Raw genomic sequence first — 16,093 nt, forward strand, 5'->3', positions numbered from 1 at the left:
GCGCAGTGGACTACAACAGGCACAAGCTTAAAATGAGGGTTTATCAGAAAAAAGATAAATGGAGAACAAATGTTAAATTTTTTTAAGGATATTAAGAAAACATATCAACAAGAGAAGTGGAATATTGTTGTAATAGTACATAAATTGCATTATGTATGCTTAAAAAAAGATTATAATGAACACTATATCTTTGCTTAGAATATTACTGTACTATGACAGATTTAAAAATGTGTACACTTGTCTATATGTGTAAGAGCAAATGCAGCAAAAATACACCACCTTCAATTTCTGTTGTAAACTATGGACATATAGGGCTACTACAGGCCTCCATTATCCAGGAAACATGGATTTGCTCTTCCCTCCCAGTTTGTCCTGACTGGGTTCAGACGTTGCCTGTAGCTGTGGCTGTGTACAGTCAGGATAAACAAAGATTATCTATCAGGAAGATGAATCACTCAAAACACAAACCCAGCCCGAGGTTTCGGTCTGCAACAGTGAGGCGTGTAGTGGTGTGTATAATCTGGTAAGGATTCGAAAACGTGTATCACATATGACAGAATGTACTTTTTCTTGTGACAGTGATACATCTGTTATATAAGATGGTGCTATGGTGATCAAGCGATGGACAGGATACCAGCAGTCATGGCTCATCACCATATTTGATGTTTTTACTTGTCAGCATGTTTGTAACCACAGTCTTGCATTATGTTGGACTGTCTGTCGGATTCCTCTGCTTCTGTTGGCACAATCTCCTCTATTGCAGGTTTGCCTTTCTGTCCCAGTAGGCCTACGCACAGCAGGACATTATCCCAGATGAATACTGATTAGAGCGTCCCAAGACAGTGCACAGAACATATTCTTCGTAATTATCCTCTAAATTATAAACCATGCTGGTGTGTTTAGGGTTGCAGGTTTACGGTTTATTTTCCATGGCTGCAAATTTAGGCAGAAGCTTGAGGTTGTGTTGCCTATTCCATTGAAAGGTCGACAAAGGTGTCACCAAATCAACTTGACAGATCTTCATTAATAAATTTAGACGGTCTGTAAACAGGGTTATTAGTGTATAATGTAAACTGTGTGTGGCCAGATGATAAAAAAGAATTCTGTAGGAGGTAACCTGACAGGGTATACAAACAGGCCTGATAGGAGGAAGCGAGGTTGTGTTCAAATAATTTTGTTGTAGTTTGTAGTCAGTTGAAATTAACGCGCAGCATCCACCAGGAGTAGATACTGTTGCTATGGTTACCCACAGCTTGTACACCTTGCACACTGGTTTACAAAGGAAGTGTATGATTTTAATGCACACTTTGTCTGTGACCTTAGCATACATGATACAGCATACCTCTTATATATTATATTTGTATGTTGATTTGCATATATTGTTTTATATATTGTAGGATAATTCATGTTTGTTGTTGCAGACTTCTTATTTGTATTTTCTTGACATTTCTATGCCCATGGTAAAAGAGCAACTGTAACATGTCCAGATTGCCTCCTGGGGATCACTAAAGTACTTCTGATTTCTGATAAGCCTTTTGTCTTAAAAATATATCAGTTTCATAAATAATGTAATGATTCTTAGAGTGCTGCTCCTCTTGACTGCAAACAAATTCACAACCTTTGAGTTCCTCACTGAGACAGCTGACAGCCAAGTGTGCAGACAGGGGGAAATGCTTTCTATGTTTTCATTTCCTCTAAGGTGAAGGAGAACCCCGTGCCAAAGAGAATATGTTTTGTAATAGAAATTGTGTTCCTACTGATATTGAGGATGGCAGTCTCAAGGAGTCAGAGTCTATGGTAGCAGGGAAAAGCGTCAGAGTGAGAGCTCTCTGATCGTCCCTGCTCTCTGCGGTGTAACCGGATCAGGGCAGAGCAGAGGGACGTACAGGAGGCTTGTTTGCCTCCAAATGAGCCAATGAGACCGGCTGCACATGAGACTGACAGCCTGCCTCAGCGAGCCCGGAGACGCCATTCTGGTCTGGCAACCTCCCGACAGCCAATACGGATCCACGACGGACAGGAACGGAGGGAAAAAACAAAATACGAATTTTGCTTCCTGGAGGTCAAAACGTTACCTGTCACCTGCGACACGGCGGAGTCTCTGAGAGGAGCGAAGAGAAGAACATCCACAAAAATGGCTCTGTCACAGTGCCTGGACGACTCGCCTTTGAGGCTGTGTCCCAAACGGACCGGGGCCGACGACCTGAACCTGCAGGAGGTGTACAACGAGAGACACCGACTGGCGCTGGAGGAGCTGGTGTCAGGGGGTCCCGACAACTTTCTGGAGTTCCTCAGGAAAGAGAGGATCCCCAACTTTCTGTCGGATGATGAGATGCAGCGGATCCGGAGCGCCGCTGTGCCCGCGCGGTGTGTGTCTCTCCACGGGGAGGACCTGCAGGCGCTGGAGCAGTCGCTCAGCAGCTCCCTGGACTGCTCCTCCGTCACCTACTTCCCCGAGGTGTCGGATGTGGAGCCGCCGCTGCTGGAGCTCGGTTGGCCCGCCTTCACCGCCGGCTCCTACCGGGGAGTCACAAGGGCCGTGGCGCACTTCCAGCCCAGCTATGGGGAGTGCATATATAGCTGCAAGGAGGCTGCGAGACGTATGATTAAAAGTGCCAGAGAGGTATGCACAAAGAAAGTCTTTAAAGCCCAGCTGCATACTTGTTCACCTATAATCACCTTTTATATTGGCAACTGATTCTATTATTTCATGTAAAGATAACCTGGATGCACTGATGCCACACGGATATCCCTTAAGGGACACACTGTATACATAAAGCTGTAGTCTAGTTTTGTATTCTTTACAACCCCATTGTTACACATTGTCATATTTCTGTAGCTACAATAGTATTTTCTAGGCCTAAAGGTTACAGTGGTGATATGACAGCATGGTTTTGTGTAGTATCATGCACAAGTGTGGAGTGTGGGGTCAAATTCAAATTGATATTTTATAAAATACCCCCCTGCCACAAAATAAGTGTTAGTATATGTATCTAGTCACTCACTAAAACACTTTTGGAGGGAAACTCAAGTTCTACATCTTGTTTGTATCATCCTTAAAATACATGCCAGATTGTCCCCATGGAATTTCCTTGATCAGTCTGAAATTTTGGAAGGGTTTTTGAAGTCTTGATCAGAACGAAAGCAGTGACCAAAAGGATGAAACAAACACAAAATAGAGCATGAATATTCATGGTGACGCTCCTGACGGGAGCTGTCAGTCCAGCCTGTAGATTTGAAAAGAAACATTCCAGCAAGAAGGGAGTGTGCGGCTTCAGCAGCACCTCAGGCCTGTGGCGGGCCTGCGTGCCAGATGTGCCTTGACTTGCTTTGCTCCCCTCCATCAAAGTTTGCGTTCCCTCCTCATTAGAGAGCCTTAAACACTGGATTTCCTTTTTGGGTCACATCTTAAAAGCTGTGGTGTGCATAGAGTCTGCTGGCAACCAGTTGAAACCTTAGAAAAATATTCTCATCCAAGTTTAACCATTAGATCATCTGTCCTTTTGTAATGTTAAACCACTCGCTGCACACAGTCTTTATTGTACAACGAGGCCACTGACTGTAACAGCACACCGTGCATCTGCATCGTCACAGTTTGGTTAACAGGAACAGCCTGGTCCTTTTTAATTCAGTGAAATTTAACTCTGTTTTTACACGTCTTCCTGAAAATGAACCCCCACCTGCTATCATCTGCATAAGGTGGGGATCTCCTGACAAAGCTGCATGTGGATAACACCAGTTTAAAGCAATAAATCTGAGCTATGTAAACATCCGTGTCTAATCCTCGACACACAACCTTTACCACAGCATGTGAAATTCCATTCTTCCTCGTGAAAAAGAGAAATCTCAGTGCAAACCGAAGCTCAGGAAAGATGGAGGCGAGCCCTACAGTGCACCTACTTGTCTCCTGTATAAAACTAACTTGTTTGCTGACCAAGCGTTACTGCCGATTGCCATGGTAACAGACCACAGTCAATAGAAAGCTCATCAGCACACACATTACAGGCAGTGTGTCTGACAGAGATCCACAGCTCTGTTTGAATAAGGCCTTGCATTTGACAATAATAAAAACACAGTCATGTGCTGCAACTGCGAGAGCACGGCTGCAGCCCTAAAAGGAATTCTATTATATTACCTCTGTAATTTTCCACTGCAGGTGATTGCCATAGTTACAGACTCCCTGACAGACCTGGATATCTTTAAGGATCTTCAGGAGGCATGCTCTCTCCGCAAAGTCCCCGTCTACATCCTGCTGGACCAATCATGTGCTCCTGCTTTCCTCAAGATGTGCAGAAATGTCGGTGTGCGGTTGGATGACCTTCGGGTATGTGGTTGGTTCAGTAAAGCTGGGTGTGGCTCTGTGTGCACAACACGAACATCAGATGGCATCCAATTAAAAAATGTCCTTAAATATTTGATATGTCTGGGTGGGTCTGCATTCATCTCTCTCTCTCCTGTGCTTTCTCTTTGTTTTGTAATCCTCATAGCAAATGAAAGTGCGAACCATCACTGGTACGACCTATTACATGAGATCAGGAGCGAGGATTACTGGGGAAGTTCATGAGAGGTTCATGCTGATTGATGGAAACAGAGTGGCTACAGGTTCCTACAGGTAACAGCCTGCTTACCATTTTACCTAAATGCTTTAGCTGCCTATAATGAAGCATGGAGATGCTGAAAACCCACAGGTTTACCAGGCTGTGGAGTAAAACATTTTTCTTGCTGGGTTTGGATAATCCTAGCTGCTTACCCTCAGTCACGCATGTTGTTAAAGGGATACTTTGCCGATTTTTAAAAAGTTTTGTATCATAACAGTGTGGGTAGTATGTGTAAATGAACTGTGGTAAACTTCCCAGCCAGATCTGCTGAATGACACGTTTTCACATCATCCAGCAGGTTTTTGCTGGCTCTAGGGCTGTTGTTCGAATTACAGATTGTACTTCTGCATTTCTGTATGCCCGCCACCACAAACACAAAGAGCATAGAAGTGGATCAAGAGAGAGAGAGCTGCCCCTCCATCTTTCTCTCTCTTACACTTGGGCCACACTGCCTGCTTAAGCAGTGCGTGAGGGCTACCTCGCTGAACTGCTGCGACTCGTACGTGTGCAGTGTTCACACAGACGGCGTTGCTGCTGCGGTGCTGCTGCAGAGCTGCCTGCTAATATAACTATTCTATTTCCACAATTAAAAGCCAATACTCTCATTTTTGGAGCAGTGCAAGCCACTGCATTGCCAACAACATGGTCCTGCAAATATTTCACATTAAAAAGCCTTTTATCAACAGAAATGTTGTCAGAGGGCTTTTATTTTGAAATCGAAACAGAAGAGGCTGAGTCAAAAAGAAATACTTATATTTTTTTCACGTCTATAAGTGATCTATACATTGAAACTGTAAATATGATTATCAAAAGACCGTTTTCACATTCATTTTCAAACAGAGTATATTTTTGCTGAAACTGAACATGTCACACACAAAAAAATAGGCAAGACTCCTGTTCTTTAGATGTTCTGCCCACATGAGCGCACTGCTCATGTGGGCAGTGTGGCCTGGGTGACAAATTCAGATTAAACTCTGATCAAACAGTAAAACTCGCCAGTGCTGATCAAATATAAACCAAGACTCTGTTACTCTATTGCCTATTTCTCGCCTAAAATGTTTTCAGAAATACGTTTTAGCTTACTGTTTAACTAGAATTCAGTTCAATTCATTTGTAACCAGTCAGCTGCCGTATTGTTTTTTGTGGAAGAACGACCAAGCTTGCAATATGTCATCCACCACCACGAGCATGTATTGATCTGGTGTGGTGCAGTGCATTCTGGATGTTGTAGGTTTTCTACCACCTGAACCAGTGTTTTCTCTGTTCATGTAGCACCATTTTCAAAAGTATTTGTGTCTTTCTACTGCATAGACAGCACAGTTCTATGAGAGGTCCATCTTTCCAGCAGTGTAATACTTCTCTGAATCCCGTCCCTGGGCAGGTTCAACTGGACTGATGGCAAACTACACAGCAGCAACCTAATCGAGCTCTCTGGTCAGATAACAGAGAAATTTGACGAGGAGTTCCGCATCCTCTACGCCCAGTCTCAGCCTGTAAACACTCGAGGACCTCCAAGTGTCCGAAACAGCGGCATCTATGAGCATCTCCTCATCAAACACTCGGTCACTTCCTCCCCTTACCTGACCAGAGAGAGGCCTCTGGAGCCAGTGTGTCTGACCAGCACGCCCAACCGCAAGCCCCTAAACGTAGCTGTCCAGCCCCTGTGTGAACCCACGATTCCAGATCTCCGTAAAACCAACACAGTGTCCGACTCCTCCACTATAGGTGAGGACTGGACGGGGCAGCAGCACATGCCGGAGGAGATCCTGGCTGGTAGCAGCACTCGGTGTTTCCCTGCAGATCAGCTAGCAGAGAAAGATCCAGCGACCCCCAGCAATGTCCCCTGCCACGCCTCCACTCAGACCACTCGGTCAGTGACAGACAGTGACACCCAGACTGACCTCAAGTTCACACAACACCCCAACCTTATCACACCAATGAGTACAGTGCCAAACCAGGCCACCTCGCCCTCCTCAGTGTCTCCCAGGCAGATCTCGCCCACCCAGGCAGCTCCAGATGGTACCTTAAAGGAATGCTTCCACAAGCTGACCAAAGAGCGCCAGCACCACTACTCCGCTATCCGATCCAAGCTGGAGCACATGGTGACCGCCCTGTCCCAGCGGCGAGAGCTAGTGGACGTCACCAACATGACTCAGGGGCCTGGCGCTCACAGCAGGCAGAGGGTACACAAAGACTGTGAGCAGGAACCAAACCCCAGACTGCTTGTTGAAAGTGCGGGCATGGGCACATGGCCAAGAGCCAGATGTGTACACTAGTTTGTCTTCAGGGATTTCGCTGATGGAGAGTAGTGGGGGGAGAGCTATTGCACGGTTTCTTGTGGATCCTCTGTTTCAAATAAATGGTTTTGGCTTTTGTAGTAGAATTACAGCTTTGTTCTATTTGTCTTTTAGGCAGCGCCCACTTTTGTCCTTTTCCTTCTGTGTCCTGTCTGTGTCAAAGCAGTTTTTCCTTTAATCATAACGTGAATTGACAGAAATTATATTTTTTTCACCAAAGATGTGGTACTGTAATAATTTTTGACCACCTCAGTTTCATGAAAAGCATTTACCGAGGCGGTTAGGACTGGATAATATCTGCTGTAGTATGAGTGAAAATGCATTGAAGTGCTGTTTTTGGTTATTTAATCACATTTGGCTGCTGTTACTGCATCTACTGAACAACATTCCAGAGAGCAGCTGGCTCTCACTGCATCTTTGCTAATAAACAAAGTAGTATTTTGCTAGATGAGTGCTCATTTCTTTTGTCTTTTCTAACACTTCCTACATGTTCACCCTTTGTTTTCACTTTTAGCTCCGTTGCAGTTGAAATTGCAATCAAATCCTTGTGAAGAATATCGCAGAAAAAAATTGCTTCGAAGTTGCAGGATATGTGAGGACACAAAGTGACTTCCCGAAGAGAACGAGCACCTGTGCCTCATGCACTGCAGTGCTGTCATGCAATTAGTTGAGAGAGAGCATCTGTGATACTGGCATCTCTGCTGATTATGTAGCCAATCACAGCTACTGTCCAGGCTGGATTTGGAGAAGAATCTCTGTCACAGATTACAAACATAGATTAGGATGAACTCTGAATGAACTCTTGAACAGTTTGAATTTTACAACCGTTGTTTTCTTGCTGTGATAATATCGTCTTTTATTATATTGTGTATATGAAATGTACCACACAGATTTGTGTTATCAGTCTTTGAAAAGGGGATTCAGATGTCTAAACAGATCATTTTTATGCAGCATTGAAGCTCATAATTAGCATTTATGCAAAGCTCTTTATTAACAATAATCCTGAATCTCCACACACACTGAACCACAGTTCTTCATGGGCACTGTGTGCTGCTGAGACTCACACAAACAGTGTTTCCGTCTTCATATCTCACACTGAAGCACAAAGGTCATACTGTGAATGATCAAAGCATGTCAGTGTCTCAGCTGTGGCGAAATGTGCAGTCAGAATGCCCCAACGCATAAATGTATGACTCACTCTGAGCTTTATGTGACTAATGTTTAACTATACTGAGGAGATGAGGTGTAAATGTACCATATCAAGATGTACAGATAGCTTTAACCACAGAGAAAGGAAACCTGTTGGATGTAGTTTCTGTACGTGACGGACAGCAGGTGATCAAAGGATTGTGTTTACAGATGAACTTGAGGTTGACGTAAACTAATGACTTTAAATACATTTCCTCCCTGCAGACCAGCAGTTTTACATGTAGGAAGCAAACTTTAAACAGCAAGCAAACTTTCTTCTTTTCACTATTTATTGTACAATAGAGTGCATAGAGTTATACAGAGGGGCACAACTAATGCACATAAAAATTGATGACATAAAAATAACTCTATGCATAACTTCATTATTTTATCCTATCAGACATTTGTGTGAAATTTTGTCAGAGTTAGCATATGAATTCTGGAGTTGTGGCCAAAAACATGTTTTGTGAGGTCACAGTGACCTTTGACCACCAGATTTAAATTGGTTCATAGTTGCGTTCAAATGGACGTTTGTGCCAAATTTGAGGAAATTCCCTCATAGTGTTATTGAAATATCGCATTTAGGAGACTGGGATGGATGGACTGTTGGACAGATGGTCGACCGACAACCCGAAAACATAATGCTTCCGGCCACGGCTGTCTCCTCCGCAGAGACATTGAAACACCCACTACAATTTCCTTGTGTCCAAATGTCTTTTTTTGTCCAACCAACAGTGCAAAACTCAAACATATTCAGTTTACAGTGATCAACTCATCGTTTGACATCACATATAAATGTGCTGAACTTCCTAACTGCATATTAAACCTTGACCTGCAAAGACATCAATGACAATTAACACATGATATCTAAATATTTAATGATACTGATGGGGCAATTCTGCCTCCATTATATACATTTAGCTGCGTATTTTTATTAAAGAAAAATGCTGAGTACTTCTTCCACAAATTAATTATTCATTTAATAATTTTCTTGTTGTCTTGCATTAAAGGCCTCAGAGACAGCATACCCAATATCAATTAATGAATTCAATGGTTAACTGTAGTTTTGCCCATGTCAGTACTGATATGCTGATATTAGCTTTGCTTTGTTTTACAGAAATGTACTAAAAGGTCATAATAAAGCACGATTATATCCACTAACTATAAAATACTGCTGTTACCTACAACTTTGGTAATGAATGTAAAAACAAACACCATGCTTTCCCCAACATATTATAAATGTTTCTCATTTACAAGATGGCACATTATTACCACCCCGACTTAACATCGCCTACACTTCAAACTATTACATGGCAATAAGGTGAGAACAGCAGGAAGTCCTCCTGCCGTGCAGCGTGCATCTCCTACCAGGCAAACACATCAAAATCCTCTGCATTCATTATGTGAAATGGTGCAGCTGAAGGGAATTGATCTACAAGTAAATACAATGGCGGTAATATGCGGGAGAATGGTATTTGTTTTTAATTGGCTGCTGCAAAGCAACCACTGTCTGTAATCAAGGAAGCAGTGGGGGATCCACAACACAACAGTCTGTACCTATTAGGTTCGGCTCACTGGTAAACAGAGAAGCTCGCGTATTCCACCTCACATGTTACAATTAAAAAACTATATCTATGATTTACTTTTTAATTGTTTTGTTTTTCCTCAACAGAAAATGCCCATTTTTACTCATTTTTACTCATTTACTGGGGTGATGAGCATTAGCTGTAACACTAGCAGCATTCTGCCACCAGAGAGAGCCCTGTCCTTAGTTAAAAACATGCTCACTGGTTCATTTTTCTCAGCGTGCTCTGCCTCATTCCCCTTACGGAGGAACTGTGGAAATAACAAAGGTTTATTTCTTAGAATGAAACAGCACAATATCAGTCTTTGTCACCATAAACACTTTGCTGAATTATCAAAATTAAATCAAAATGTAGGATATGTTTGTTATAGATTAATTCTGATGGCTGCCTCACAATCTCTTAACCTGTAAAATGTTCATATTTTTGGGGGTGGACTTATTTTGAGGAGACAAACAGCGACCATCTGATGTCCTCTTCAGGTCACTTATGATCCCTGGAGAATTGTAGCGGTAGAACCTCTCCTGCTGCATGATGGGTAAAATCCTTGTGGATGTCAGCATGTCTGGCAGAAGGTGTAACATTATATCCTAACAAATATTGTGTTAAGGTCTAATCCAGTTAGTCAGCAGGTGTATGCTGCTGTGCATAAGGACAAATCACATCCATGCAGATGTGAAATAACCTTTTTACTGTATGTGTGTAGAGCCAGGGATAACAACTGTGATCGTTTGCTTTCAGAGGTTACAGTGCATGCTGAATGTCAAAAGGATGTAAATGTGGATTTCTTTGCAAAAACTGTAACGTATCTATTACACTAATCTCTATGAGCAGATATCTGCACATGTATGCAGAATCTGTAGGCAACGGGACAAGATTTTGGGATGTGAAGCGTTCTGGTTTCCGTTTGTAGTGCATGTATTTATTCACCCATTTGTGAAACTGCCTATCCTGTTGGCGGTCGTGGGGGAGCTGGAGCCTATCCCAGCTGACATTGGGTTACAGGCGGCATACACCCTGGACAGGTCGCCAGACTATCACAGGGCTGACACATAGAGACAGACAACCATTCACACTCACATTCACACCTACGGGGAATTTAGAGTCACCAATTAACCTGCATGTCTTTGGACTGTGGGAGGAAGCTGGAGTACCTGGAGAAAAACCACGCTGACACGGAGAGAACTTGCAAACTCTGCACAGAAGGGCTCCCCTACCCAGTGTTCAAACCTCTTGCTGTGAGGCAACAATGCTAACCACTGCACCACCGTGCCGCCTTTAGTCTATGTAGTAATGACCAATTTGAGCAACAGGTGAACAATCCAGGTGGAGAGGTAGAATGCATTTCCTAAAATGCAACCTCTGAACCCATTCGCTGTCGTCTGATGATGATTTAGCTTTATATTACCCTTTTTTAAAATTCTATCTGCATTCATATGCTGAAAGAACCTGTGCCAAAAGAGAAAGTCTTGGCCTGGATACTCCGAAATATCGTTCATTGCCACCAGATGCTTATTGTCGTCAGATAATAGCCACTGGGTTCCAAGATTGTAGTTAAGCATTAAGGTTTCAACACTATGAGACGATAACCACCTCAGAAAATATCACAGTTTCACGGTATACAGCATGACACAATTATTATTATTGTTTTCAGTTACCATTTTTTTTTATTATTGGTCAGACACTTCAATACATTGGAACTTTAAACCATTTAAGAAAATGAAATTATGTGTAAAAAGTCTCAGTTCATACAGAGGTATCCAGTATTATTTCTTTGGCAAATCCTGTTATTTTCAGTATATGACTTGTAGATTTGAAGGCCAGAGGTTGTGTTGTATGACGGCAGTATTTTACACTAACAGCCCCTCAGAGTCCCAGAGGACAGAATAGATCAGGATGATGCAGACAGACAGTATTCATCATACAATTGATTATTGGACTTATATCCATCACTGTGTACATTTATGTCGGCTCCCCCTCTGCTTGGATGTGAATGCACAGACTGGACCTCTAACTGTGGCACTAAGTATTTGTTATGGCATTATAAAAATAAATTGAATGAACAGTCAGTTTAGTGGGTTTTGCATCAAAATGTTCAGTTTTTGGCACCGGCTCCTGGAAATAACAAACACCAGGTTTGGCTTCTGACACTGACTGACAGAGTCAAACGGCTCTCCTGGTGCCGAACATAAACCTTTTAATTACTGCAAACATGGTTGATGAGTTTGAAGCTTGATTACTTGGCCTTCATTAGTCAGATTGTGAGCTATAGTGACTCCCAGAGGCACAATTTACCATCTCTAAACACTGCCAGCCTCTGTGTTTAGCAATTAGATTTACCCTACAGTACACCCAAACAGGTGTGTGCACCCGCATACACACACAGCCTCATGTATGTACACTCACACGTTTTATTATCAGCTTGAACAAGCAGGGATGCAGGAATTTCAGTCTGTTTTTTAATTTAGAGAAAGAGCCTGACTAAAAGAAAACACTGATAAAATGTGCTTAGTGTGCTGAGTCCTACATTGTTGAACTCGGCCTGTCATAATGATTTCGTGTTTGCTGTGCCATCTTGGCTTTGTTTTCCATCAGGGCGGCCGGTGGTTGTCACTACACCGAGGAGGGAGCGTTCTGCCTCAGGCCACGACACACTGATAATGAATGTTCAGCTCATTGGAAAAATAAAGTGTCTGAATTATGTGGTCAGGATTTGGCCGTTGTTTAGGTGTGTGAGTCAGACACAGTGACACGCGCGGACGTTCAGTTTGCACAACAGTCAGTCACTTCCTGCGTTATAATGCTGATGCAAGGCCGCAGTTAGGCTAATGTAGGAGGAAGGTATTGTTGATAGGCTCTTTGTGCTATACTGCATGTTGAGCTTTAACACGCTGTCCGGCAGCAGCCTGGCCGCTATTTTTAGACGGGTACAGCTGCTCCTTAGCACCCACCCTTAAACCAGCCATTCACCAGAGATTTATGGCACAAGCCCCTAAGAAACAGCTGTAGTGTCTTGCCCCTTGCTCGTCCGAGGAGTGTAAGCTGAGGTTTATCAAGAATCATATTTATTTTGTTTACTATGATGCCTGTTCACAACAGCTGACACCAGTATTATATTAAAGTTATCAGTGAGTGGGATGCCTCATGCAGTTGAACGTTTAAACCACAAGTCTGGAGCGTCCGGTGCTGCAGCGATGAGTCAGACACTGGTCACAACACCACCTGGGTCCAACACAAGTTCAACACTTGTGGCGAGCTGCTCCCCCACAACGCCATGTGTCCCTGCATGTTAGCTCAGCGTTCTGTACGTACATCTGAAAAACAACAATATACTGTTGTTTGTCCCTCGTGAAGGTGACTTTGTGCTTGCTCACATGTCCCTGGTGAGGACGGAGAAAAGATTACTAGGACTCTGCGTTTTGTACAAAAAACACACACTTGTCCTTCTGTTAAATTTCTGCCTCGATACTGTATCTAGAGTCTAGTTCACCACAGACCCAGGCTGACCAGCACTGTCACATGATTATAGTCGTGTTAACTGGCAACTGCTGTGGAGATACAGCAGGCAGAGAAATTGGCCTGCTGGTGGCTGCCTTTTTGACTCTGTGTGTGTGTGTGTGTTGGGGATGGGCACTAAATACGCAGCTCCCTCAGCCACACTATAGCAGCTAAGCTTAAATTTAGCTTATCACTGTCAGTTTGTTGTCTCCATTATTCAAAAGGACACCTTATCAGTCAGGGCGACTCGTATTAGCCTCCTCCACTGTGTGCTCTTCCACACAATGATGTTCTACACTGTTCCACATTAACTCTGGTGTCTATTTCAGCAGCTCTCTATCCATTTATTGATGCATGTCTTGCATTGATCCCAGCATTGATTTGCCATGCAATCCATTACCCATCTGTCTGTTTCAGCTGGCTTTTAACTGATCCGTCAGATTGAGCTATTAAGGGGAGTAGTGGTGAAGTCCAAAGGTTGGTGATACATTCAGGGAGAGAGGGGCGCTCTGTGTGTGTGTGTGTGTGTGTGTGTGTGTGTGTGTTTGGGGGTTGGGTATAGGTGTTGTCAGTGTGCTGTAATATTATATTAACACAATTATATTACTGAGTGTGGACCTCATGTAAATGGTGTAAAGGTGTAAAGAGGGTCTTCCTTCAGTTTAAATGGTCCAGATTATAGAGTAAAAATGTCTAAATTTATGGTAGAACCCAAATTATGTAAAGCTAGGTGTTGAACACTTCATTTGGCAATTCCCAAAATGTGTCTCTTGTTTTCAATGGCTATATTGTTCTTAAGCTCTGTATGATTAATTTTTTTTTACCCAACATCAAAAACAAAAGTGACATTAAATATCTAGTTAGATTCATAAAATCAAAAGTTCCTGATTGAATGGGTTAAAAAGTTGTCCGTTGCTACTTTCTTAGCAAAAACATGTTTACATATGTCAGGGTAGGTATCAAAATAGATTTGTTTGGTATTTGCTCCGAAACACTGGTATCGTATTGGCACTTGAATCAACATTTTCAAATAGTAGCTATCCTCCGTAAGAAGGTTCCTGTTTTAAATTGATTTTAAAGGAAGACTTTGACGTTTTGGGAAATTTGTTTATTCACTTTCTTGCTGAGAGTGAGATGAGAAGATCGACCAATCTCTTGTCTGTTAAGTATGAAGCTACAGCCATGAGGTTAGCTTAGCTTAGCATAAAGACAGAAGAAAGTGGGGGGAAACAGCTAACTAGTGTTGTTCAAAGTTCAAAAATACACCTAGCAACACAAGTTCACTAATTAACATGTTATATGCCTGTCTTGTTTGTTTGCTGTACACAGACTTAAGTATGAAAACAACAAGTTGTAGTTTTACAGGAAGCTACATGCTGAAACTATGGTTGTGACTTAGCTACAGCTAAGCTAAGTGTCTCCTGGCTCTGGCTTTATACTGAATGGACAGATATGAAAGTGGTATCAATTTTATCAACTCTCTGCAAGAAAGTGTGTGTCCACCCCTTTTCCACCATGCATTAAAATATGTTTTAGGTGTTTTTTGATTGAAATCGGATAGTGCTTGATCATGTAAAAGTACTGGTGTAGATGCATCCAAACGTGGTCAGGGAATAACTGTGACCACATTTATCAAAAGTGTAAATGCTATTGTGTTTTCAGTCCACATACAACAACTATGTGGGCAGAAGTATGTCATCATGCACGACTGTTCCAAATCAGCGAGGCAGCAGCAGCTCTCTCACCTGACACTGGAGTAGGGGTGGGAATCACCAGAGAATCCACGTTAGTATATTAATGCGATACTTCAGTCACGATACAATATTATTGTGATTTTGAATGTTACCATATGCTGAGTATTGTCATGAAATATATTGCGATTTATTATTTTTCAACAACACCACCATTGTCCCTGAAAATACGGACAATATCATGATGTGCACCCTATGTTATTGCAATTTTTTAAAATGATATATATATTTTTTTACCATAATGTTTGTCTACAGGCAGGGGTGGGGTCTGTTTGTACTGCGCTTGGTTGTTTGAGCTAGACAGAGTGATCGTATCATATTGTGAACAGCTGAGACACATGTTAATACCAGGTGTAAATGTAAATACTGAATTATATCTAGATACACTCTAGGTACTAGATGCATTTTAATGTAAGGTGTAAAGGGGGGCCTCCTTCAGTTTAAATGGTCCTCTATGGTGTCAAGTAGATCTAGAGACCTGAAGCTCATGAAACCTTTAAGAATTCAATTGAATGACGCTAAAAATGCTCGGTCATCAAGCTAAAAAAACAGGCTGTGTTCCTCAGTTCCCAAAAAGTTGACATTTTGGAGCTTTTCACCTGACAACAGCGATATTTAGGAAAACCACATTCTTCATGCAGTCTCCCTCAAAGTTCTGAAGATGTATTTTGCCGGGAATTTCTTTCTTTTTTTTACACAGAGAAATGTGTGCTGAAATTTTTGATGTTTCATACGTTTTTGAATTATGTGTTTTTCAGGGTAAAACTTTAATCTTCCTGTAAGAGCACACTTTGAGGAAACAAAGAAAATGCCACCAGCCAAACATAGACGTAAGGGACTTGGATGAGGGGTGTGTGTGTGTGTGTGTGTGGTGGGGGGTTTCCAGATTGAGATGCAAGATGGATTCATATATATTCATGAATTCAGTCAGAAAAGTCAAACGGAAGCAGTATGATAATCTTGCAGTAATTGCATTTTTCCCTCCAACTGTTTTTGGCAGAGCTGCGAGCCACATTCAGAGACATGCGACAGGGAATGCAGTCTCAAGGAGTGTTACAACAGTGGTGAACACTGATACACTCTGACCCTGTACCTAAGGCCAGTCAATCCACAGTGGGGTCAAGTGGTGGTTATGCCAAATCCATTGGATTCATGGGTAATGGGATGGCTATCATTAG

The 16,093-nt window shown here is 42.4% G+C and overlaps 1 protein-coding gene across 1 annotated transcript; it reads left to right on the forward strand.

Moving 5' to 3' along the window:
- The first annotated feature begins 1,771 nt into the window (after positions 1 to 1,771).
- Positions 1,772 to 7,335, forward strand: fam83d (family with sequence similarity 83 member D). Its single transcript, XM_050038033.1, has 4 exons — positions 1,772 to 2,623; positions 4,157 to 4,324; positions 4,488 to 4,612; positions 5,980 to 7,335. The coding sequence occupies exons 1-4, from the start codon at positions 1,916 to 1,918 to the stop codon at positions 6,872 to 6,874; spliced, it is 1,896 nt and encodes a 631-aa protein (XP_049893990.1). The 5' UTR covers positions 1,772 to 1,915; the 3' UTR covers positions 6,875 to 7,335.
- Positions 7,336 to 16,093: the final 8,758 nt, after the last annotated feature.

Source organism: Epinephelus moara, chromosome 24 (assembly GCF_006386435.1).
Source record: "Epinephelus moara isolate mb chromosome 24, YSFRI_EMoa_1.0, whole genome shotgun sequence".
NCBI classification, from domain to species: domain Eukaryota; kingdom Metazoa; phylum Chordata; class Actinopteri; order Perciformes; family Serranidae; genus Epinephelus; species Epinephelus moara.

Excerpts from the sequence above, each read along its gene's own strand:
- fam83d (XM_050038033.1), top strand. The coding sequence starts at position 1,916 with ATGAGACCGGCTGCACATGAGACTGACAGCCTGCCTCAGCGAGCCCGG. Across the intron at positions 2,624-4,156 it reads TGATTAAAAGTGCCAGAGAG|GTGATTGCCATAGTTACAGA; the intron begins GTATGCACAAAG and ends TTTCCACTGCAG. Across the intron at positions 4,325-4,487 it reads TGCGGTTGGATGACCTTCGG|CAAATGAAAGTGCGAACCAT; the intron begins GTATGTGGTTGG and ends TAATCCTCATAG.